This window comes from Pseudochaenichthys georgianus, chromosome 17, assembly GCF_902827115.2.
Source record: "Pseudochaenichthys georgianus chromosome 17, fPseGeo1.2, whole genome shotgun sequence".
In the NCBI taxonomy this organism is placed as follows: Eukaryota; Metazoa; Chordata; class Actinopteri; order Perciformes; family Channichthyidae; genus Pseudochaenichthys; species Pseudochaenichthys georgianus.
Genome location: NC_047519.1, coordinates 2314810 through 2340084, shown reverse-complemented (window position 1 = coordinate 2340084; position 25275 = coordinate 2314810). Strand labels below are relative to the sequence as shown.

General features: G+C 46.4%; 1 protein-coding gene across 1 annotated transcript; it reads left to right on the top strand.

Annotated features, from left to right (window-relative positions):
- The first annotated feature begins 9887 nt into the window (after window positions 1–9887).
- Window positions 9888–12559, top strand: LOC139435554 (uncharacterized). The gene is made up of 3 exons (XM_071206272.1): window positions 9888–11003; window positions 11085–11725; window positions 11812–12559. The coding sequence occupies exons 1-3, from the start codon at window positions 10097–10099 to the stop codon at window positions 12508–12510; spliced, it is 2247 nt and encodes a 748-aa protein (XP_071062373.1). The 5' UTR covers window positions 9888–10096; the 3' UTR covers window positions 12511–12559.
- The last annotated feature ends 12716 nt before the right edge of the window (window positions 12560–25275 follow it).

Sequence of the window (25275 nt, the reverse complement as noted above, 5' to 3'; positions counted from 1 at the left end):
AACGTGGGCAACACCTCCGCTTCTCCGTCCCGCGGGCCCACCACCTACGGGAAACAGCAATGGGGTCGGATGCGTTGCCAGAAGGGTGGCAGTGAAAGCGGAGGGTCTCGACGGATCAGACCCGGGCGACAGAAGCTGGCTTTGGGGACATGAAACGTCACCTCTCTGGGGGGGAAGTAGCCGGAGCTTGTGCGGGAGGTGGAGCGTTACCAGTTGGATCTGGTTGGGCTCACCTCTACGCACAGCGTCGGCTCTGGAACCTTACTTCTGGATAGGGGTTGGACTCTCCGGAGTTGCTCAAGGTGTGTTTACCCCAGTGGACGAGAGGGTCGCCTCCCTACGCCTGCGGGTTATGGGGGGGAAAACTCTGACTGTTGTGTGTGCTTATGCACCCAACAGCAGTTCAGAGTATACGGCCTTCTTGGAGACCCTGGAAAGAGTCCTGTATGGGGCTCCTGAAGGGGACTCTTTAATCTTGCTGGGAGACTTCAACGCACATGTGCGCAATGATGGAGACACTTGGAGGGGCGTGATTGGGAGGAACGGCCCCCTTGATCTGAACCGGAGTGGTGGTTTGTTACTGGACTTCTGTGCTAGTCTTGGATTGGCCATAAAAAACACCATGTTCGAATATAAGGATGCTCATAAGGGTACGTGGTACCAGAGCACCCTAGGCAGATGGTCCATGATCGATTTCGTTATCGTATCATCGGACCTGAGGCCGTATGTTTTGGACACTCGGGTAAAGAGAGGGGCGGAATTGTCAACTGATCACCATCTGGTGGTGAGTTGGGTCGAGTGGCGGGGGAAGCCTCTGGATAGACCTGGTAAGCCCAAACGTGTAGTTCGGGTGAACTGGGAACATCTGGAGGAGGCCCAAGTTCAGGAGGCCTTCAACTCGCACCTCCGGCGGAGCTTTTCGGGCATTCCTGTGGAGGTTGGGGACATTGAACCAGAGTGGTCGGTGTTCAAAGCCTCTATTGCCGAAGCCGCGGCGGGGAGCTGTGGTCTCAAGGTCCTAGGTGCCTCAAGGGGCGGTAACCCTCGAACCTCCTGGTGGACACCGGTGGTCAGGGAAGCCGTCCGACTGAAGAAGGAGGCCTTCAGGGATCTGTTATCCCGGGGGAGTCCCGAAGCAGTTGCAAGGTACCGACACGCCCGAAGGGCAGCAGCCTAATCCATGGCCGAGGCAAAGCAGCGGGTGTGGGAGAAGTTCGGAGAAGACATGGAGAAGGACTTTCGGGCGGCACCAAAGTTGTTCTGGAAAACTGTCCGACACCTCAGGAGGGGGAAGCAGGGAACCATCCAAGCTGTGTACAGTAAGGATGGGACGTTGTTGACCTCAACTGATGGAGTGTTAGGGCGTTGGATGGAACACTTTGAGGAACTCCTGAACCCGACAACTCCGCCCTCTATGTTAGAGGCAGAGCTGGAGTATGACAGGGGATCAACACCAATCTCCCGGGGGAGGTCACTGAGGTCGTCAAACAACTCCACAGTGGCAAAGCCCCGGGGGTGGATGAGATCCGCCCAGAAATGCTGAAGGCTCTGGGTGTTGAGGGACTGTCATGGTTGACACCTCTCATCAACATTGCGTGGAAATCGGAAACAGTACCGAAGGAGTGGCATACCGGGGTGGTGGTTCCCCTTTTTAAAAAGGGGGATCAGAGGGTGTGTGCCAATTACAGAGGCATCACACTACTCAGCCTTCCCTGTAAAGTTTACTCTAAGGTACTCGAAAGGAGGGTCAGGCCGATTGTCGAACCTCAGATTGAGGAGGAACAATGCGGATTCCGTCCTGGTCGTGGAACGACGGATCAGCTTTTTACTCTCGCAAGGATCCTGGAGGGGGCCTGGGAGTACGCTTATCCGGTCTACATGTGTTTTGTAGACTTGGGGAAGGCGTATGACCGAGTTCCCAGGGAGTTACTGTGGGAGGTGCTGCAGGAGTATGGGGTGAGGGGGTCTCTACTCAGGGCCATCCAATCTCTGTACTCCCAAAGCGAGAGCTGTGTCCGGGTCCTCGGCAGTAAGTCGGACGCATTTCCGGTGAGGGTTGGCCTCCGCCAGGGCTGCGCTTTGTCACCAATCCTGTTTGTAATATACATGGATCGGATTTCGAGGCGTAGTCATGGGGGAGGGGGTCTGCAGTTCGGTGGACTATGGATTGCACCACTGCTTTTTGCAGATGATGTGGTTCTGATGGCTTCATCGGTCTGCGACCTTCAGCACTCACTGGATCGGTTCACAACCGAGTGTGAAGCGGCTGGGATGAGGATCAGCACCTCCAAATCTGAGACCATGGTTCTCAGCAGGAAACCGATGGACTGTCCACTCCAAGTATGGAATGAGTCCTTACCCCAAGTGAAGGAGTTCAAGTATCTCGGGGTCTTGTTCTCGAGTGAGGGAACAATGGAGCGTGAGATGGGCCCGGAGAATCTGAGCAGCGGGAGCGGTACTGCAGTCGCTTTACCGCACCGTTGTGACAAAAAGGGAGCTGAGCCAGAAGGCAAAGCTCTCTGTCCACCGGGCCATTTTCGTTACTACCCTCACCTATGGTCATGAAGGATGGGTCATGACCGAAAGAACGAGATTGCGGATACAAGCGGCCGAGATGGGTTTTCTCCGCAGGGTGGCTGGTGTCTCCCTTAGGGATAAGGTGAGAAGTTCGGTCATCCGGGAGGGACTCGGAGTTGAACCGCTCCTCCTTCGTGTCGAAAGGAGCCAGTGGAGGTGGATCGGGCACCTAGTTAGGATGCCACCTGGGCGCCTCCCTAGGGAGGTGTTCCAGGCACGTCCAGCTGGGAAGAGACCAAGGGGTAGACCTAGGACCAGGTGGAGGGATTATATCTCTTCGCTGGCCTGGGAGCGCCTTGGGATCCCCCAGTCAGAGCTGGTTGATGTCGCCAGGGAAAAGAAAGTTTGGGGCTCTCTGCTGGAACTGCTGGAACTGCTACCCCCCCGACAAGTTATACTATAATATATAATTTGTTTTATTGTTATTACCGATGCACGAGTTGACTTAACTGTTGTAGTTGGAGCTCATTTTGAACAATGAGCTAACTAATGATTACTTTCATAATGGTTTAATGTGCTGACTATTTTGTACATTAATAGTTGGTCTGGTTTGTTCAAACTCTCAAAATAGTAGGACATGCTGTCATACTTACCCAGAGTCCGAAGTGACACCTTTACAATGTTAAAGCTGTTAGATAAATGTAGTGATGTAAAAACTAAAACACTCAAGATAGTGTAGTGGAAAAGAGATAATGTTTTTAAAAACATGTTACTAAAACAAAATCTCTTGTTTTGGACTGACAGTAATGATTCAAGAAATAGTAGATACATAAATACACACACATCAATCTGTGTGCATTTGTTGTATATGGAACACAACAAATGGTGCTCTTACCTGTGATGCCTCCTACAAACATTATAACCAGACTGTATCATTCAAACTATAAGTAACAGTTCTAGCTATACTTGACTTTAGACAAGCAATTCAAAAGACAAAATCAACACAATTTATTGAAAGACCAATCTTTATTTTACGGTGCCTCTCCTTTTGTTTGTGTTATTAAACCCTGTCAATCTAAAAAACGGAGCAACTCAACAGTTAACTTTTATTTCTTATTGTGCAAAGCATCTATTACACTATTTGTTCCCCTCTCATATTCACAGGATGGATGATTAGAGACTTTATGAATGTCCTGTCTGTTGCTTTGGCCAGAGAGGGCTGAGGGTCTTTCCCTGCGAGGAGGACCAGGCCTGAGGGAGGAGGACCAGGCCTGAGGGAGTAGGACCAGGCCTGATGGAGGAGGACCAGGCCTGAGGGAGGAGGACCAGGCCTGAGGGAGGAGGACCAGGCCTGAGGGAGGAGGACCTACACCAGCTGCACCTACAGAACTTAGCCCATGCTGGGCATAGCTGTTACCACCTGCACAGGCCTAGCCTGTCAATCAACAGATTAACATTTAGTGTAACTTATGTATATTATTTCGTTTTTATTTAAAAAAAAAAATGGTGATGGTTCATGTTTGATAACTTTTAGTTCACATTTCAATACATTTTATTTACACTCCTTTTGTCCGTTATTCTTACTGAAAATGTTACATTACACATTCACATCTGACTAAAGATTGGCACCATGTATTTGTGACGTTGCAAACTCGGCGGTACAAGGCACAAGTGATGTGAAGCTCATAAAGCGAGGCAAATGCATTTAATCAGCTGACTTTTTTGTGCCAAACTGTATAGGCCTTACAATAATCACACTGTCTCTGAGGTGCAACGTAAAACACAAAACAACACAAAAATTAAGTTCCTGTTAGACTACAAAACTAGCCAGTGTGCAGGTCTTTGTGTTACAATATAAGTGTCTCTTAGTGAATGTCCTGTACTGCTCTTAAATCTCATCACATCAGCTTTTCCTTTCCCTCTTGGATGTTCTTCTGGACCCTCAGAGAAAGAGAACATGGTGAAGCAGTCCTGTCTCTCAGGCCTGTCCTTTCCTAACAGAAATATCAAAACACATATTATTGCAGAGCAAGTGTGTTATTTAAGAAAGAGGTGTGTGTTTGTTCAGGGGCAGATTTTTTTATTTGAATGTGTTTTTTTAAATCCAACACTGTACTACAAAGATAATCAGATTATGAATAAACCGTTCTAAATTAATCAACATTGAAATAAATGTATTATTCAAATAATATTGAACTGTTATCAAAACGTAGTGCTGTGCAACTGTAGAAGCTTGCTCTGTTCGGTTGGCTCACTGAAAGAATCACTTTTAACATGTTTTTTACAGTCAATATGCAGAGACAGAGGGTCGCAGTTCTCACTATGTTCAATAATATTTGCCTTAAAGGTCCTATGTCATGGCCATTTCCACTGATCATAATTCCATTGTTGAGGTCTACTAGAATAGATTTATACGGTGCAATTTTCCAAACTCACATTGGTTTCGTTTCGCATACAGCATCTCTGTAAAGAATGTGTATTCAGCAGTATTCACTCTCTCCACTAAACGGCTCATTGCAGCTCTTGTCCCCCCTCCCTGTGAGCCCAGTGTGCTCCGATTGGTCGGGACCAGTCGGGACGTTGTGAATCGCGCTGAACTCCGTGGAGGTGTGATTTCCTTGTTTAGCGATACAGAGCGAAATACAGCCAAACTCACCCTGAGCCATGGGCGCGGGAAGGGGCTGCAGCGCCCTCAGCACCCCCTAGCGGCAGGCAGGGGGTGCGGAGCTCCCCTGTCTGAATTATTATTTGAAGGTTATTGCTGCTCCCGCTGTGCATAATCTGTGTAATATGTAGCCAATAAATTCCACATTGTTGGTAAAATAATATTTTGGCCTGCCCCGAATGTTGTTTCTGTAGCCCCGGACAATTCTACCTCCATAATATAATACATTAAACGTGCTTTACGTGAACCTCATCAAGACACTAGAGAGGACGACAGAACTGCAATTTCCCGTGTTCAGTGAATGCAACATAGGCAAGACACCAGACCAATCAGAGAGTTTCATGGAAATAAAAGTGTGCTTGTGTCATTCAAGCTCGGCTGTGTGTGTGTGTGTGTGTGTGTGTGTGTGTGTGTGTGTGTGTGTGTGTGTGTGCGTGCGTGCGTGCGAGTGTGTGTGTGTGTGTGTGTGTGTGTGTGTGTGTGTGTGTGTGTGTGTGTGTGTGTGTGTAAATAGCGCATTTAGTGTGTGTGAGAGAGGGAGAGAGAGAGGGACCGGTGCCAGCAGCAGGGGCCGTGTTGTTAGCATCTGGTTAGCTAGCTGCACTAACGGACATACGTTAGTGCATGATTGTTACAAGCTGGCTCTGCTTGTAACATAAGGACAACAGTTCCACGCCGGAGTTGCCCAAAACAATCATTTATTTATCCAACACAGTGGTTCCAACAACAATAACACAGAACAGAGGAGCGGTGTCCTGCTGCACCGAGCAGGGCAGCTGAGAGAGAGCAAGAGCCTGTTCTGCAGCCCTCTTATATCCTGGAATCAGCGCCACAGGTGGGTTCCATCACTGCTGATTACAGTAAACACACAGGTTACATCAGCACCACCGGGTGGACAACCACAGGGTTGTCACAATTGTTTTTTGAAAACAATTAAATTACATAGGCATCATTTGAAATATGAAAACATTTGACCTTTGGTGGATGTCTTTCTCACAGAAAACAATGCCAGATTATTGACTTGTAGTTTGTTGAACTTTTACGTTGATTTATGTGTGTGTTTATAGGCTTGGTGAGTCATGCTCCCATATTGGAGGTCTCCTCTACAAGGTGGAGATGATCGTCAGAGTCGGCGGAGCAAGAGATCCTGCCTGCACTGATTTACTCTGCACATGGAACGAGGCGAGCATGAAAGTTGTGCAACCAGCTCGAGTGGCCGACATCAGCTTTTATGGTGATAAGCCCAAAGAGAAGGTGGTTGCCAACAACGCGCCAGCTCGTCGAGCAGACCCCAAACCCGTCTCCTCTGATGGATTTGAAGACTTCCTTGTTTCCCTTCTTGCTGCCTCCAACCCAGTCATGCCAGTTGGGCTCAGCCTCTTCGGTTCGACTTCTTCCAACTTCGCCGCAAAGAAAGCTGTTGTACGCTCACAGAAAGTCCCTCCAGGGCTGCGGTCCCTTTATAGAGGTGTGGAGGGTTTCAAGTCCCTTGATGAGGTGTACAGTGCTGCCACACAAACTATGACACTTGACCAAAAAGATGTGGAGCATATCGGTAATGTCACCAAGCTGCAGTCCAAGTCTTTGGTGTGGTACGAGCAGAGGGCTGGTCGAATCACCTCATCCGTTTCCCACTCTGTTCTTCGCACCAGCACTACAAAGCCGTCACAGAACCTCATAAAAACCATATGTTGTGACAGGCCATCAAAGTTGAAGACGACTGCAATTATGTGGGGGAACCAACATGAAGAAGTTGCCAGGCAGCAGTATGCTGACGGGGCCATCTCTTCAGTACACAGTGATCTGAAAGTCAACAACTGTGGACTCCTCATCAAAAGGGAGCAGCCTTTTCTCGCTGCCTCTCCAGATGCCATGCTCGTGTCATGGGATGGGCGTGCTGGAGATAAAGTTCCCATTTAAATTCCGTGAAATGAGTATAGAACAAATGAGCAAGGAGAAAGACAGTTGTCTAGACCATAATCTCGAGCTCAAGGTGTCACACCAGTACTACACCCAAACGCAACATCAGATGTATGTGACTGGTGCAAGCTATTGCGACTTCCTTGTGTGGCTGCCCACTGGGGGTCATGTATGCACAGTTTTCCCTGACAAGGAGTACACCCTAACTTCTGTGCCTGTTTTAACAGCATTTTGGGAGGGACATATTCGCCCTGAGCTGTTGTTCAGAAAGTTGGAACTGGGTACAAAGCAAACTGAACATGGCAACAAGCAGGGTCATTGTTCGTGTGGCTCCGCAAATAGTGTACCCATGCTGACAGAGAGCCACAGCTCGATTGAGCCTTCTATTCCCATAGCACTCAGTTGTAATGATTTTATGTGTTTTTTTAACGATAAAATTGTTACTCTTAGAAACAAAATTAATGACCTCTTGCCTTTGACCAGTATAGTGTTATCAACAGCTCCCGGAAACGTAAGTTCTAATATTACACTAGATAGTAAACTAGAATGCTTTTCAGCCATAAACCTTTAACAATTACATTCAATGATTCTCTCTTCTAAACCATCAACGTGCATGTTAGACCCAATTCCAACTAAGCTGTTGAAGGAAGTTTTTCCATTAATTAGCACTTCTTTATTAAATATTAGGAATATGTCTTTATTATCAGGCTATGTTCCACAATCATTCAAAGTAGCAGTGATAAAATCGCTTCTTAAAAAGCACAACCTCGATCCAGAGGTTTTAGCCAACTATAGACCTATTTCTAATCTTCCGTTCCTCTCAAAAATTCTTGAGAAAGCGGTTGCAAAACAGTTGTGTGATTACTTAAAAAACAATGATTTATTTGAAGATTTTCAGTCTGGCTTTAGAACACATCATAGCACAGAGACAGCTCTGGTTAAAGTCACAAATTACCTTCTAATAGCCTCTGACAAGGGACTTGTCTCTATTCTTGTTTTGCTCGATCTCAGTGCTGCATTTTATACTATCGACCATGATATCATATTGCAAAGACTAGAGCATTTAGTTGGCATACAGGGAACTGCTTTAGGCTGGTTTAGGTCCTATCTATCTGAACGCTCTCAGTTTGTACGTGTCAACGATGAATCTTCCACGCAAACCAAAGTTAGCCATGGAGTGCCACAGGGCTCAGTGCTTGGACCTATTTTGTTCACATTATATATGCTTCCGTTAGGCAATATTATAAGGAATCATTCTGTAAACTTTCATTGTTATGCGGATGATACTCAACTATATTTATCAATCAAGCCTGATGAAATTAATCATCTAAATAAAATTCAAGACTGCCTTAAGGACTTAAAAACGTGGATGACCTTAAACTTTTTGATGTTAAACACGACCAAAACTGAAGTTATTGTACTTGGCCCGAAGAATCTACGAAACAAATTATCTAAAGATATACTAACTATGGATGGCATTAATTTGGCCTCCAGTGAGACTGTAAGGAATCTTGGTGTTATATTTGATCAGGATTTATCCTTTAACGCCCACATAAAATCAATTTCAAGGACCGCCTACTTCCATCTACGTAACATGGCAAAAATCAGGCATATCTTGCCTCAAAACGATGCAGATAAACTAGTCCATGCATTTGTTACTTCTAGGCTGGATTATTGTAACTCTTTATTATCAGGGAGTACCAAGAAGTCAGTCAAGTCGCTTCAGCTGATTCAAAATGCTGCGGCTCGTGTACTAACCAGAGTAAGGCAAATGTCAGCCTTATGAACGGAGGTACCGTGGGACTTGCCCTTCCCATGTACGGGAGTCCGCTCAATGGAAATGCGATGTCAAGTTCCGATGTCAAGTTCCTGTCAGCGGCTAGACATATGTTACCAGTGTTTACCAGTGTTGCCAGGGGCATGATAACATCCTCCACTGGAGGTTGGGTGTTGCTGCTGTGAATAAGGCCGACTATGGGTGCCGATGGGCGGACGGTAAAGCACCGCAAAGTAGACCCCCTTTAAGTGTAAGGCAAATGTCAGCCTTATGAACGGAGGTACCGTGGGACTTGCCCTTCCCATGTATGGGAGTCCGCTCAATGGAAATGCGATGTCAAGTTCCGATGTCAAGTTCCTGTCAGCGGCTAGACATATGTTACCAGTGTTTACCAGTGTTGCCAGGGGCATGATAACATCCTCCACTGGAGGTTGGGTGTTGCTGCTGTGAATAAGGCCGACTATGGGTGCTGATGGGCGGACGGTAAAGCACCGCAAAGTATACCCCCTTTAAGTGTAGCCAGGGGCACGAGAAACATCCTCCATGGAGGTTGGGTGTTGCTGCTGTGAATAAGGCCGACTATGGGTGCTGATGGGCGGACGGTAAAGCACCGCAAAGTATACCCCCTTTAAGTGTAGCCAGGGGCACGAGAAACATCCTCCATGGAGGTTGGGTGCTGCTGCTGTGAATAAGGCCGACTATGGGTGCTGATGGGCGGACGGTAAAGCACCGCAAAGTATACCCCCTTTAAGTGTAGCCAGGGGCACGAGAAACATCCTCCATGGAGGTTGGGTGTTGCTGCTGTGAATAAGGCCGACTATGGGTGCTGATGGGCGGACGGTAAAGCACCGCAAAGTATACCCCCTTTAAGTGTAGCCAGGGGCTGCTGGAGGCTACTGCCGGGTGCTCCGTCCTGCGCCTCACCGGGACCCTGACTCCAGCGCGGTGTGGCGGCCTCGCCCTGGCCGTCCACCGTGCGCCCTCTGGGTCGTACCCGAAACTGTCGGGTATCCTTTGGGAGAATCAGACTCTGGAGGAACGTGAGGGGAGATTACAGGGATCTCTGCCCGCCTAACGAGTGCCTAAATGGGACACCGCACCATGATGCAAATGAAAACAAACACAGATTTGAAAATAAGCTGAGTGCGTCTTTCGTGAGTCTTTTCACGCTTCCTTCTTTTTTACCCACGATTCTGGTGACATTTTCCGGTACCGAAATGCTCAAGAATACAGGTCGGATGGCGGTCCGTTGTCCGATCTGCAATAGCTCCTACCGTGCCCTGAGCAAGCACCTACAGAGGAACCATGGTGTGCGTAACTTGGATGAAAGAAAAATTCTGCTGTTGTTGGCCAACGGACGGGCCAACATTAGGCTCCATCCCTGTACCATTCTGGGATGCGAGTACCACGGCACAAGGCTGGATCGCCACTTGGCCAGAGACCATGTTGAGCTGGCCCGGGAGGAACTACATGTGGTTCAAAATCAAATGAAAATGACAGTGGCCAAGAAGGAGCTTTATGAACTCCGAATGACAAACCCCACAATAGAAATGATTACCGCTTGGGCTGTTGACACGGTGGCAGACGACGATATACTGTCACAACCTCCACCCTTGTCCCCGGTGAATGAATGTGACAACCCGGACTGCAAAGAATGGAGGCTGGAGGCTAACGCAGTGAGGGCTCAGCGGGACATATATGCTGCTGAGGTGAAATCCCTGCGCTGCAAGTTGCAGCAGAGGATAAAGGACAAGCGACAGAGGATGGATCAGCGGGCCGGGGACATGCCCGCGTTCGATGGGGAGGAACGAGAGCGGGTCATTCTGAAGAAACGACCCCGACCAGAGTCGACACCAACGAGGCTGTCCAAGTCGAAAGGTCCCTCCTGCAGCAAGTCTCCCATTCCTGCCTGCAGCACGTCTCCCATTCCCGCCTGCAGCACGTCTCCCATTCCCGCCTGCAGCAAGTCCCCCACTGGCTCTCACACCCATTCACCCAGCTCCTCAGAGCCTGCATCCATCCATACCGAGGCCTCGTCAACCTCCCCTCCCATAAATTCCCCCTGGTTCCGGGGCAGGGGCCGGGGAAATATAATGCGGGACATAACATTCCCACGGATCATGGGTAAGTGTTTTGGCTATGTGACACATGCAGTTTCTGTAACACATCATGTGTTGTCATTAAAGTACTGTTTATATTTCACAGAGGAGTATCTGCAAGGATACCGGGAGCATTATGCAGGTATCGACCCACCAGTGAGGCTCCAGGAAAACACAGTCTCCAAACTAAGCAGAGTGAAGTCGTTCCTCAGTTTCATGGCACACGGTTTCAATCGCCTGTCTGACTGGCTCTTTTTGAGGGATCTCAAGAGGATACGCGGGTGGTCCCGGAGCCTGATGAAGTCAAGCCTTCAGGTCACGACCTCCGACTTCTACATCAAGAATATATCACACTTTCTCAAGTACATGGCCGACACACCGTGCAAGGGGAGCAGGCTCAGCCAAACGGACATGATTTTAATCAAACGGGAAGTAGTTGCCATCCTGAAGTCCCTGAAGAGAAAAGTACTTATCCACCAGATGCAAGTGAAGCGTGACAAGATGGAAGGTCTGCCGAGCCACAACGACCTAATGACATGCTTGACTTCGACCACCACTCGCATCCCTCAGCTCCTGGATGTGATGGCCAGCAATCCGACTACCGCGACCCGGACACTGCTCTATGGGTATATGACTCTTCATTGGAGCTGCATTTATGGCCACCGTCCGGGGGTCTACTCCAACATGACCAACGCCGAGGTCCGAAAGGCGGATACAACTGGCACTGCCTTCGGCTACCTGGTTCATGTGAGTGCTATTAATCAATGTATTTATTCTGGCAGTTATATGCATGATTGACATTGTATTGACACTCTCTATCTCTGTCATAACAGGTAAGTAACCACAAGACGGCCAACGCGTTCGGGGAGGCGCAGCTGTACCTCACCGTAGAAGAATTTGGATGGATGAAGAGGTGGCTGGAAATTAAGGGTACGCTGACCTGCACCCAGAGCCGTTACTTTCTGTACACAGAGGGGAAGAACCCGTTCAGGAAGCTTGCCTACTCCCTGAGGTTGGCATGGGCTGATGTGGGGCTCCACGGTCCCATTAACTTCACCGACCTCCGCACAGTCCACGCCGATAATGCGAAGAGGTTTCAAGACAAAGGCAACCGCCAAAGAGTGAGTGATTTCATGTGTCACAACACTGCAACTGCGGACAAATTTTACGCGAATAATCCTTCTTTGAAGGAGGCTGCGGACATTCGGTTGCTCTTCACACAGTCACTTCAAGCAGCGGCGGCGGCATCGACAGCAGCAGCAGCAGCGGGAAATGAAGACACTTTTGCGGGTATTGACATCGACAGTGACAACTCTGGAGAGGAGCACAGCCCGGCTCCCTACCAAGACTCCCTACCAAGACATGTCCCGAAGAGGGACCAGTCACTGGCCGAACACAACCCCTCAGACATGGGTGAAGAGAGGGTGCCATACTCTGCCCCAACTTCACCCACTGTTGCCAGTGATCAACTTGTAAATATGCAGTGTGTTGTTGTAATCAGTCCCCTTGTAAATACGTTATATCCTGTTTGAATTTATTTATTACTGTCAATATTACTGTAAATAAAGTTTGTTAAAATTACTAAGTGTTCTGTTTTTAATCCCACTATGGGTTTTCTTCTTTTAAGATCCCCAGGGGCACGATATTCTGGTTCTGGTGGTAGCATGTAGGTGTTTAGTCCGAGTGAGGAGTGCTCAAGTGTGGGATGATTTGTAAGGTAGAAGAGGGTAAAAAAAGTTAAAGTGTGAACCTCCAGCAGGGCAGGTGGTGCTGTGAAGAAGGCCGACTATGGGTGCCGATGGGCGGACGGCAAAGCACCGCAAAGTAGACCCCCTTTAAGTGTAGCCAGGGGCACGAGAAACATCCTCCATGGAGGTTGGGTGCTGCTGCTGCTGTGAGGAAGGCCGACTATGGGTGCTGATGGGCGGACGGTAAAGCACCGCAAAGTAGACCCCCTTTAAGTGTAGCCAGGGGCACGAGAAACATCCTCCATGGAGGTTGGGTGCTGCTGCTGTGAGGAAGGCCGACTATGGGTGCTGATGGGCGGACGGTAAAGCACCGCAAAGTAGACCCCCCTTTAAGATTCCCAGGGGCACGAGATTCTTGAGGGTGTGATCATCTTGGTTTAGTCCGTGGGGGAGTGCTTAAGTTCGGGGGCCCGGGGACCCAAGGTGCTCGAGGTTCTGGAGGTACATGGGAGGGATCCTGGAGCTCCTTAGTCCGTGTTTTGGGGGTCTTGGAGCGGCCACAGAGAGGTGCTTTTCCCCGGGGTATGTCATGGAAGTCTGAAATAACCTGTTTGCTCATGTCAGGGAGAGATGCTGGGGCTGCTGCGTCCGTGTTTTGGGGGTCTTGGAGCGGCCCCGAAGAGGTGGCTTTGTCGGTGTACGTAATGTAAGTGTGAACTAGCCTGTTTTCTCAAGGCAGGGAGGGATCCTGGAGCTCCTTAGTCCGTGTTTTGGGGGTCTTGGAGCGGCCACAGAGAGGTGCTTTTCCCCGGGGTATGTCATGGAAGTTTGAAATAACCTGTTTGCTCATGTCAGGGAGAGATGCTGGGGCTGCTGCGTCCTTGTTTTGGGGGTCTTGGAGCGGCCCCGAAGAGGTGGCTTTGTCGGTGTACCTAATGGGTAAGAAAGCCAGTCTACACAGGTCGTGAAATGTGATTGAAATGTACAGAGTGCTGTACATTTCAATCACTTTGAATGGGAGTGGTGAGGTGTGGATGAAATGGCCATATCTCCCTTAAATTCACATCAAACTCACCCATCTTTCACACACTAATTCATGGGTAACAGAGCCATGTACACCATGCATTTAAAGTAATGTTAGCCAGCTTTCAGACACTAATTCGTGGGGAAGAAAGTCACCCTGGACGGGTCATCAAATGTGATTGAAATGGACAGATTCCTGTACATTTCAATCACTTTTAATGGGAGTCGTGAGGTGTGGATGAAATGGCCATATCTCCCTTAAATTCACATCAAACTCACCCATCTTTCACACACTAATTCATGGGTAACAGAGCCATGTGCACCATGCATTTAAAGTAATGTTAGCCAGCTTTCAGACACTAATTCGTGGGGAAGAAAGTCACCCTGGTCGGGTCGGGAAATGTGATTGAAATGTACAGAGTGCTGTACATTTCAATCACTTTGAATGGGAGTCGTGAGGTGTGGATGAAATGGCCATATCTTCCTTAAATTCACATCAAACTCACCCAGCTTTCACACACTATTTCATGGGTAACAGAGCCATGTGCACCATGTATTTAAAGTAATGTTAGCCAGCTTTCAGACACTAATTCGTGGGTAATAAAGGCCTGTACATCTCCCTGTTTGAAAGGGCCATATCTCCCTTAAATTCACAGCAAATTTACCCATCTTTCACACACTATTTCATGGGTAATAAAGCCATGTGCACACTGTATTTAAAGGGCTGCAGGAACACTTTACCCGCCTTTTAAACACCTTTTCCTGGGTAAACAATCCATGTATTTCCGCCTGCTTTCCATCAGCACCCGCCAGTCATTTCAAACGGTTTCAAATCGTTTTTTCACTTTTAAAAACAGCTTTCTGCCCTGTAAATGATTTCTAATCATTATTACCGTCATGGAGGAGCTGCAGGGACACTTTACCCGCCTTTTAAACACCTTTTCCTGGGTAAACAATCCATGTATTTCCGCCTGCTTTCCATCAGCACCCGCCAGTCATTTCAAACGGTTTCAAATCGTTTTTTCACTTTTAAAAACAGCTTTCTGCCCTGTAAATGATTTCTAATCATTATTACCGTCATGGAGGAGCTGCAGGGACACTTTACCCGCCTTTTAAACACCTTTTCCTGGGTAAACAATCCATGTATTTCCGCCTGCTTTCCATCAGCACCCGCCAGTCATTTCAAACGGTTTCAAATCGTTTTTTCACTTTTAAAAACAGCTTTCTGCCCTGTAAATGATTTCTAATCATTATTACCGTCATGGAGGAGCTGCAGGGACACTTTACCCGCCTTTTAAACACCTTTTCCTGGGTAAACAATCCATGTATTTCCGCCTGCTTTCCATCAGCACCCGCCAGTCATTTCAAACGGTTTCAAATCGTTTTTTCACTTTTAAAAACAGCTTTCTGCCCTGTAAATGATTTCTAATCATTATTACCGTCATGGAGGAGCTGCAGGGACACTTTACCCGCCTTTTAAACACCTTTTCCTGGGTAAACAATCCATTTATTTCCGCCTGCTTTCCATCAGCACCCGCCAGTCATTTCAAACGGTTTCAAATCGTTTTTTCACTTTTAAAAAGAGCTTTCTGCCCTGGCAATTATATCTAATCATTATTACCGTCATGGAGGAGCTGCAGGAACACTTTACCCGCCTTCTAAACACTTATTCCTGGCTAAAACAATCAATGTATTTCCGCCAGGGTCACAGCCTGCTGCTGCTGCTGCTGCGGCGGCTGCTGCTGCTGCTCTCCCTCCCTAAATTCACATCAAAGTCACCCAGCTTTCACACACTATTTCATGGGTAATAAAGCCATGTGCACACTGTATTTAAAGTAATGTTAGCCAGCTTTCAGACACTAATTCCTGGGGAAGAAAGTCACCCTGGACGGGTCATCAAATGTGATTGAAATGGACAGATTCCTGTACATTTCAATCACTTTTAATGGGAGTCGTGAGGTGTGGATGAAATGGCCATATCTTCCTTAAATTCACATCAAAGTCACCCAGCTTTCACACACTATTTCATGGGTAATAAAGCCATGTGCACACTGTATTTAAAGTAATGTTAGCCAGCTTTCAGACACTAATTCCTGGGGAAGAAAGTCACCCTGGACGGGTCATCAAATGTGATTGAAATGGACAGATTCCTGTACATTTCAATCACTTTTAATGGGAGTCGGTGTGGATGGCCTGTTGAATCCGATTTTGAGCACTCTTTTCCCCGCATAAACTAGTTTAAATCACCGTTAAACACTTATTCTGTTGATGTCTATATAACCGACTTCCCGCTATGCATTAAGTCGGTTATATGGACCCTGTACACTAGGCATACCGCGGCCGGTAGTAAATGTCCAACCATTGTACCCTCTGGTCCCTAGGGTATGTTAGGAAAAGGGACCACATTACTCCTGTTCTGGCTGCCTTACACTGGCTCCCTATAGAACACAGGATAGAATTTTAAATTCTTCTTCTCGCCTACAAAGCCCTTAATGGGCAGGCGCCATCTTACCTTAAAGTACGCATTGCGTTCCAAGAATGCAGGGTTGTTGGTTGTTCCTAGAGTCTCTAAAAGTACAATGGGAGCCAGAGCCTTTTCTTATCAAGCTCCACATTTGTGGAATCAGCTTCCAGTTTGTGTTCGGGCGGCAGACACCCTATCCGTTTTTAAGAGTGCGCTTAAGACCTTCCTTTTTGATAAAGCTTATAGATAGGGCTGATTAGATTCAGCCCCTAGTTTTGCTGATATAGGCTTAGTTTGTCGGGGACATCTTACTTCTTCCTTCTCTCTGTCTATACCTGTGTACTCTCATGTTCCGATTAACCCAGCTTCCCCAAATGTCTTTCTTTTTGGTGTCTATATACGCCGGGATCCGGAGTCATGGATGATCCTGCGGTCCTGTGTCCTGGATTGCGAGCCCTGGATCGCGAGTCGTGGCTGTGGTCCTGGATCATCGGTCCTGGATGGATATCCTCGTGGATTCATCTTCCTATTATACACACATGCATTTCCAAACATTTGGACTACCTATGTTGCAAATGTATTATCTTTTCAATTTACACACGGCATCTATTGCACGTCTGTCCGTCCTGGGAGAGGGATCCCTCCTCTGTTGCTCTCCCTGAGGTTTCTCCCATTTTTCCCTTTAAACTGGGTTTTCTTCGGAAGTTTTTCCTTGTACGATGTGAGGGTCTAAGGACAGAGGGTGTCGTATTGTCATACTGATATTCTGTACACACTGTGAAGACCACTGAGACAAATGTAACATTTGTGATATTGGGCTATATAAATAAACATTGATTGATTGATTGATTGATTGATGCTAGGGTGTGATGATGAGAAATGCACACACCAATGGTTCCACTGGGCTTGCGTTGGCATTACCAAGGAGCCTAGGTCCAAAACGTGGTACTGCGACAATTGCAAGTCGAGCAACACCAAGAGAAAGCGACAAAGGAGACAGTGAACGTTTCAACAGTGAACGTTCACTGTCTCCTTTGACGCTTTCTCTTTCTCATTTGGCACAATTCTGCCATGTTTTTGAAAGTATGTGTAGTATAGTTTTTCAATGTCATGTTTATGTTTATAAATGTGTGTTCATGTTATGTTTTATAAATAATTATATCCGAGAAGGATTATTAATTCTCATATTATTGTGGATCATTGTACTCCTTTATAAGCCCAGATGTTTCGACAGATGTTTTCGACAGTGAACGTTCACTGTCTCCTTTGACGCTTTCTCTTTCTCATTTGACACAATTCTGCCATGTTTTTGAAAGTATGTGTAGTATAGTTTTTCAATGTCATGTTTATGTTTATAAATGTGTGTTCATGTTATGTTTTATAAATAATTATATCCGAGAAGGATTATTAATTCTCATATTATTGTGGATCATTGTACTCCTTCATAAACCCAGATGAAATTACAATTGAAACGATATTGTTGGCAACATGTATTATTTATGGAACACAAAAAAATCCATCATAGTCTTATACAAAGACACCAGGTCAATATTTGAACAAAGACAATAATACAGAAAATATGGATGGAATCCTAGGTAAAGTATCACAGAATCAACATACAAAATATAACATGGTCAACTCTAAATGTAAGCATGTGAACTAGCAACCACACATACAAATTCATTCCTTGTATACAATCCCACCCCCAAGGTTAGTCAAAATTGCACATACCCCAACTATCTTATCTGCATTTGAATTGTCTACCTGATCTGCCTCATCCTTCAGAGATGTAATATGTCGAATCGGCAAAGTGCCTTGCAAAATAACAAAACGGTGTTTCATTAGGCCAATCATACGCTCAATATGAATTCTCACAGATGGCAATTTCCTAGAGGATTCAAGATCTTTGGCTGGTAATTGACTCTGCCCTTTAGTGAATGCTGGTGTGAGCAGCTCTACACCAGCCATACCCGCAAACTCTACCTTCATTGTAAACCCCCTATCCGCTAGAACTTGGTCACCCGGGTGATGGTCACATTTAGTCAATAATCCGCTTTGATGTACTATTTCCACATCGCTCACCCTCCCACCCCAGGCATCAGACAGAAAACAAATGGCACCAAGTGGGTTACATCCAATAAGAAACTTCATAGTGGTGTGACGCTTATAATTTGACCAGACTTGGGCACAAGCTTTAAGGTTCCCTGGAGATTCAATGAACACTTCAAAACAATCTATGATACAAGTCAGTCTAGGGTACAGAGCCTTGAATGCAGGTGGCATATTAGAAAATATGCGCTCCCTCTCTGGCCAACTAACAACACGCTTCAGTTTCACAAAGGCTACATCCATCCACTTCCAAAAATGATCTATGAGCGTGCTCTGAGGGATGCCTACCTGGTCTGCCAAATACTCAAACTTCATGCCATGTTTCAACTTCACTATCATATAAAAAAACTGATCAATGTAGGGGATGGATGGGGTACCTTTGCATATCATCGAAACTATCAAGAATTGAAAAGTGGCTAGAAAAATGGGCCAAGTTAGTCCGGTGTAATACTGGCACTTCTCATTGTTTTCAGCAACAGTGTTAGAAGACAGCCGGACAGAGTTGAGGGTGGCCCTAGCATGGTCCCTCTCAGCAAAAGCAGCATCTCTTTCCGCCCTGAGTGCAGAGATCTCATCAAAGAGCATCTGTTGAGGCACGGAAGGTGGTGAGGCGAATCAGGAGTAGGTTGATGCTGTGGAAGTTCGGAGGATGCAAGGGATGTGTCCTGCACTCCAACAGGGACTGCCCATTTGCTTTGCCAAGCATCTTCTTGCCATGACGACACATAGCATTCGAGAACCTAATACACACAAACATTACATATACCAGGGGTTAGGGTGGTGCGATTATGGCAAAAATCATAATCACGATTATTTGGGTCAATAATTGATATCACGATTATTAAATACGATTATTCATTGACTTAGAAAAATAAATGTATTGAACTTTAAAACAAATAATAATTTGAACAGTATCGTTTTAACTGTTGTTTACCCTGAACGTATAATTCAACTGAAAAACCAATACAAACATAAATTAAATAAATGCATTTATATTTATATATATCATTTATATAAAATACAATTAATTGCACAGCCCTACCAGGGGTGATAACTAACACCTACCCACAGCTGGTATGTTATTGTAAAATGGTATACTTCACATCTATCACAACAGTATTCGATTTAGGCCAGGCATATCATCAGTATATACATGAATTTTCGCAAACCTTCTCAGTTTCTGGCACTTGTCAGCTGTTGGTAGCTTCCCAGGCGTAGCAAAATTGGTCGGGATGTAATCTGGATGGCCAAGCTCCTTGGAAGGCTGCCCTGAAAAACAGATAAGAGCAACCATGATGCTACCATGCTATGATTCTGCTGTAGAGGAAGGTAAACAGTAGTTTGGTCCAGTCCGGGCTAGCGGCGGACATCAGATTAATCATAAACATAGTAGTTGTTCTGAAATACAACTTCAACTTACCAGAAATGAAGTGTGCCGAGCAGATGTACACATATTGCACGGTGTCCTTGGGTTTCCACGGCTTGCGAGTGATGGGATCAACGCGAGCGCAAGCTCTCGCCCACTGGGCCCTCCGTCCTGGCTGTTTTTCGTTACTGGGGAACTTGAAGAAAGAAAACTTGGATTTCCCATCACTATCTGTCATCCAATGATGATTTCTACAAGTCCCAGCACTACACCACTTCACCATCTTCAAAGTATTGTAACTAACAAGTAAGTAACATGGCGAAAACCCCTGCCTGGTTGCACCTCGCGTAAAATGGCAGCTACCGGAAGTACGGTGTCACGGTCGGCCCAAAACCCGGATGTGTGTGTGAAAGAATTATTGCAGCTATCGGATGCAAGTAGTCAGTTTAGCTTCGGTTGCTATGCTAACATCACCCGTTTTATACCAGAGAAACTTTCATAACAGCGTTGTGATACCAAACAGCGTCAATTCAGACTGACACACATTCACTTAGGCTAAGGGGAACTGGGGATATGCATCAGCTGCTTGTGTGAGTCGGACAGTGAATACTTTAGAGCGGCCGCTGCAGTGTGAGCTAACCGGGAGCTAACGGGAGAATAAACTCCTGTGGAAAAGCAGCACTGCAGCGGTCGGTAAATGCTGCAGAAACACATTAATAAACAATGAACCACGGCACTCTGGAGCAAAGTATAAGGTTGGAGAAGTCGTTATTCAATTTATTCTGGCTTCGTGTGATTAAAAGCAACACGATCATCGACCTGACGCAGTTCCCCGTTGTTGTTGTGAGCGCCGTAATGGCTGCCGTTGGGGAGCAAATCAGCGATGTAAACGGTGACGTCATGACGCAGCAGGGGCAGCTCTGGGGCGCCAGTGGGCGGTGTGAACAGAGCGGGAGCTGAAAAGGGAAACCGGAGCTGAATCAGAAAGGCTCCCACTCGGAGCTAGAAAGGGAAAAGCGCTGGTGTGAAAGCCGCATTAGTGTTTAGATAGTTAACTTTAGTCTAAGTTATCTCAGTGGGTCTCAAACGGTTTGGTCACAAATTATTCAAAAGATTATTTCCACGGCACACCTTCATATGATCATTATCGTTATAAAGCAAATAAGAGAATAAAGTAAAAACAGTTATGAAATACTATATGGCAGTAAAACAAGAATACAGTTTGAAAGGGGAGTGATTTGTAAAATATCCATAAAGAAAAAGAACATCTGCTTACAGTTGTGTTTCATCTGGGTGTTGAGAGATGTATCCATAGATCTCTTAATGTTGCCCTCAAAGTGCGCCAGATTGATGCTTTTAACTTCAATATTTAAAAAAAATCTTCCAGGGGGAGCAGCCCCCCGGACCCCCCTAGAGGAGGTGAGGTCTGCTCCCCACTCGTAAAAGATAGCACTTTACCCCTGCCTATATGCCGTGAGCTGATTATCGAGCCTTCATTGTAACAGTCGCGGGTGTACTGTGTGTTTGCGTGTGGGGAGTGCTTTTGAGCGTGCTCTATAGTGCCCGTAATAGTGTTCACTGGAGTCCAGCACCTCAGCACCCCCACTCAAAATACCTTTCCGCGCCTCTGCCCTGAGCACACACAATGTCACAGCCGAAGTAAAAACAATAAGTGTGGCTTGATATTGAGTAAGAAAAAGGTTGATAAACGCTGTGAGAATGGGTCTGCAGAGAGAATTTCGCCGCGATCCCAACTGTCTGTTATCAGCCTGCAGCCAGGGAGGAGAAATCAGCTGAGCTGAGTGTGTGAGGAAGTCCGTGGATTGGTCAATTTGGACCAATCAGCGGGGGCTTAACGTAACGGCTCCGCGGACGTAACGTAATGGCTCCACGGATTGGTCCATTTCGTTCCAGGGACGACATGAAATCATGATGTACCCGGAAGAATCAAATGGACAGTGACGTATCTCCAACGAGGCGTTTTGGGGAGGTCTTTTCTGTGTTAGAGTTTACTCGATACATGGTGTACTTTGAGGGTTTTGACTCTGCACACCATTTACATGCATAAAAACCTTCATAACACACAAAGGGGCGGGTAATAACCGGAAAAGCATGACATGTTACCTTTAAATACATTGAAATGTGAAAGTTGAACAAAAAAGTTATGTTGCTTGGTAAAATGTAAATGATCTAGTATTTAGTCATGTTTAATGGCATGTATATCAGTGTATTAGGGTGCATTCACACCTAATAGAGAACCGCAGTGACGCATCCTAAAACCCGGAAGTAAGTTAGCATTTGTACCACTTCCGGTTCCTTCGTCAAAAAGCAATGCATTTTCTCCATAGGTTTTGGAAAATAGCTCGAAATAAGGTCTGTGGTTGACATAAATTTAAGAGATAAATCACGTTTTGTTCTACGACATTAAATACATCAGCAGTGACCCCACTGGTGATTTTTGAAGAGTTGACGTGTCTGAAAAACGATGGTTGTTACCGAGTGGCTGAATAGGACTACAGAAATTGTCGAGACCGTTGTACGTCATTACACTGAACACATAAACACTCCCGCTAAGTTTGTTTTCCCCTGTGTTCTGCTTGAAAGCAAGTACCTGCCTATCTTTAGTATCTGTAATCTTTAGTATCTGTATATCTATATCTGACCATTATAATCTGTATTTTTGAAATTGTCGTTTTTAACACCGTAGTTTTACAAATTATAGAATAATTAATTACCAGTGTTTTCCAATTTTACTCGGCAGTTCGTTTCATTAGCTAACGTTAGCTAAAGCTAGCGCTACTAGTTAGCTACGCATTGGTTTGTTGCTTTGCTCCGGGTTGCAGCCACAGGTCTTTGCATGAAACGAGCTCGTTCTATCATTTCCCGGCCAATGTTTTCCAAAGGAGAGTCTGGATTCGTGCCATGAGGTAAGCTGACGTTACATTTTTGTAGCTAGTGTTAACCACAACATTGCAAAGGCGAGTAAAGGTAAATGAAAAACGATTCACAATTTCTTAATTTCTTCTTCTTTCTTGCAGTGAGGTGAAGCTGACCTTGCACTTGGTGCCAGTAAGGATGTTCCTCACGCAGGCTGAATGTTTCTCCTTCCTGACTGACACAGAAGCCCTTGATTTGCAATGCTTCACTAATTGTCATTTCCCTGGCTCCGTAGGGACACTTTACCTCCAGCACAGCGGAAGACCCGACCAGACCATCTGGAGATGCCCCCAACAATCCTGATTGGGAGAGCCACAAACCTGACTCATGGACCTGCATCTGGGTTGCAGTGGTGAATGCCCTGACGCCCTCACATTCATTCATAGTCCCCCACTGTACAGACAAAACACCATCAAGGGCCTATTCTTGCCCTAGCACCCTGGCAATAAGGGAAGCAGTCACACGCTTTGACCTCAGGACAGCTCCAAAGTTGATGGCAGTCAACCTTCCTTTCCTGAACAAATGCCAGTTTGGGTTGGTTCGCTGACCAGTGGTAGCCACCTGAATTGCCCTCTGTTGCTCCTCAGACAATGCCATGCTTGCCACAATTGCCTCAGGTCCCTGATGCCCAACATATTTGATAATTTCAGGAACAGTAAGTGTTTCCAAGCTGTAGTGTTCCTCTTCTGGCTCGGGGGAGAGAAGCCAAGACATTCCTGAGAACCTGCCCCCGAGTCTGTCCCTCAGCCAGTCACGATCTTCGGAGGTGGGCTCTCTTGTCAGCGGGTTGAATTAGTTATTGGTTGGAGGAAATAGCTCCTCCACTGAATGCGTACGTTTAGCTGCCTTTGGCTTCTTCCACTAACAGGGGGTGTCAGTGCAGCTGAAACTGTGGATGGCAAAGATGGCTAATGCAGCTGCATGACTGCATTTCCATTCTCCACATGGGCATTCACATTTTGTGGAGAGAATTCCCTTTTCTCCTGTAGATACCTGTGGTGGTGGGATTTTTCTTTTTTTTTGCAGGGCAGGTGCTGCTGTGAATAAGGCCGAATATGGAAGCTGATGAGAGGACAGTAAAGCACTGCAAAATCCACCTCTTTTCTTAGTCACCAGGGGCACGGGAACATCCTCCACCGGAGGGTGGGTGCTGCTGCTGTGAAGAAGGCCGAATATGGAAGCCGATGGGCGGAGGATAAAGCACCGCAAAATACACCTCTTTTCTGAGTCACCAGGGGCATGAAGTTCTGGAGGATGTGAACATCTGGGTTTAGTCCGTTGGGGAGTGCTTAATTCCGGGGGTCCGGGGTCTCATGTTATGGAAGTATGGATGATTTTCGAAATTCTCGAAAAACGGCTAAGTGACAACGGAGGAGGGGCTGCAAAAAGCTCAAGTCTTCGGCGCTTCGGTCGGAAGCCCCGGAGACATTTGCACTCACCCGTTGCAATTTACAACGGAGAGGGGAATCGAGACCTCCCTTCCTCCGTCCAAAAAATTCATTCATCTTTTCCAAGCTACCATCTGCACGAAATCGGAAACCCGGTTGTTGAGAGCACTTAGAAAAAAACGAGCTATTTTCACATGATGGGGAAATCATGGAGGAATGTATCCGCCTCATGAGCACTTTGGATCGGATACATTTGTTGCATGGTTCTCACAAAACTTTAAGTTTTCGAACTGGTCTCTGGAGGAATTCAAGGGGAGTTGTCACGGAATAACGAGACACTATTTTCGGATACATTTGTTGCCTGGAGGACCCCCAATCATGGTTCTCACAAAACTTTAAGTTTTCGAACTGGTCTCTGGAGGAATTCAAGGGCAGTTGTCACGGAATAACGAGACACTATTTTCGGATACATTTAATCAATTTTCACCCCTTTCCTCTGTTATCCTTTGGGAGAACCAGACTCTGGAGGAACGTGAGGGGAGTTGTCAGGGGACTCTACCCACAATTTGATGCACTATTTTCGGATACATTTAATCCATTTTCACCCCTATCCTTTGGGAGAACCAGACTCTGGAGGAACGTGGGGGGAGTTGTCAGGGGACTCTACCCACAATTTGATGCATTATTTTCGGATACATTTAATCAATTTTCACCCCTTTCCTCTGTTATCCTTTGGGAGAACCAGACTCTGGAGGAACGTGAGGGGAGTTGTCAGGGGACTCTACCCACAATTTGATGCACTATTTTCGGATACATTTAATCAATTTTCATTCCTATCCTTTGGGAGAACCAGACTCTGGAGGAACGTGAGGGGAGTTGTCAGGGGACTCTACCCACAATTTGATGCACTATTTTCGGATACATTTAATCAATTTTCACCCCTATCCTTTGGGAGAACCAGACTCTGGAGGAACGTGAGGGGAGTTGTCAGGGGACTCTACCCACAATTTGATGCACTATTTTCGGATACTTTTTTTTGACTTTCATGCATATTTCCATGGATGAATTATTGTATTTATTTTTTACTTTTTGGTCAATTTCATCCAGTTTTGGCCCCCGCCTTGCCTGGATGATAAGACCAAGAGATGACAGGGATCTCCGCCCGCCTAACGAGTGCCTAAATGGGACACCTTTCGCACGATGATGCAAATGAAAACAAACAATGTTTTGAAAATGAGCTGAGTGCACCTTTCTTGAGTCTTTTCACGCTTCCTTCTTTTTCGCCCCCGGTTCTATTCCTTCTACTGGTGACATTTCCCGGT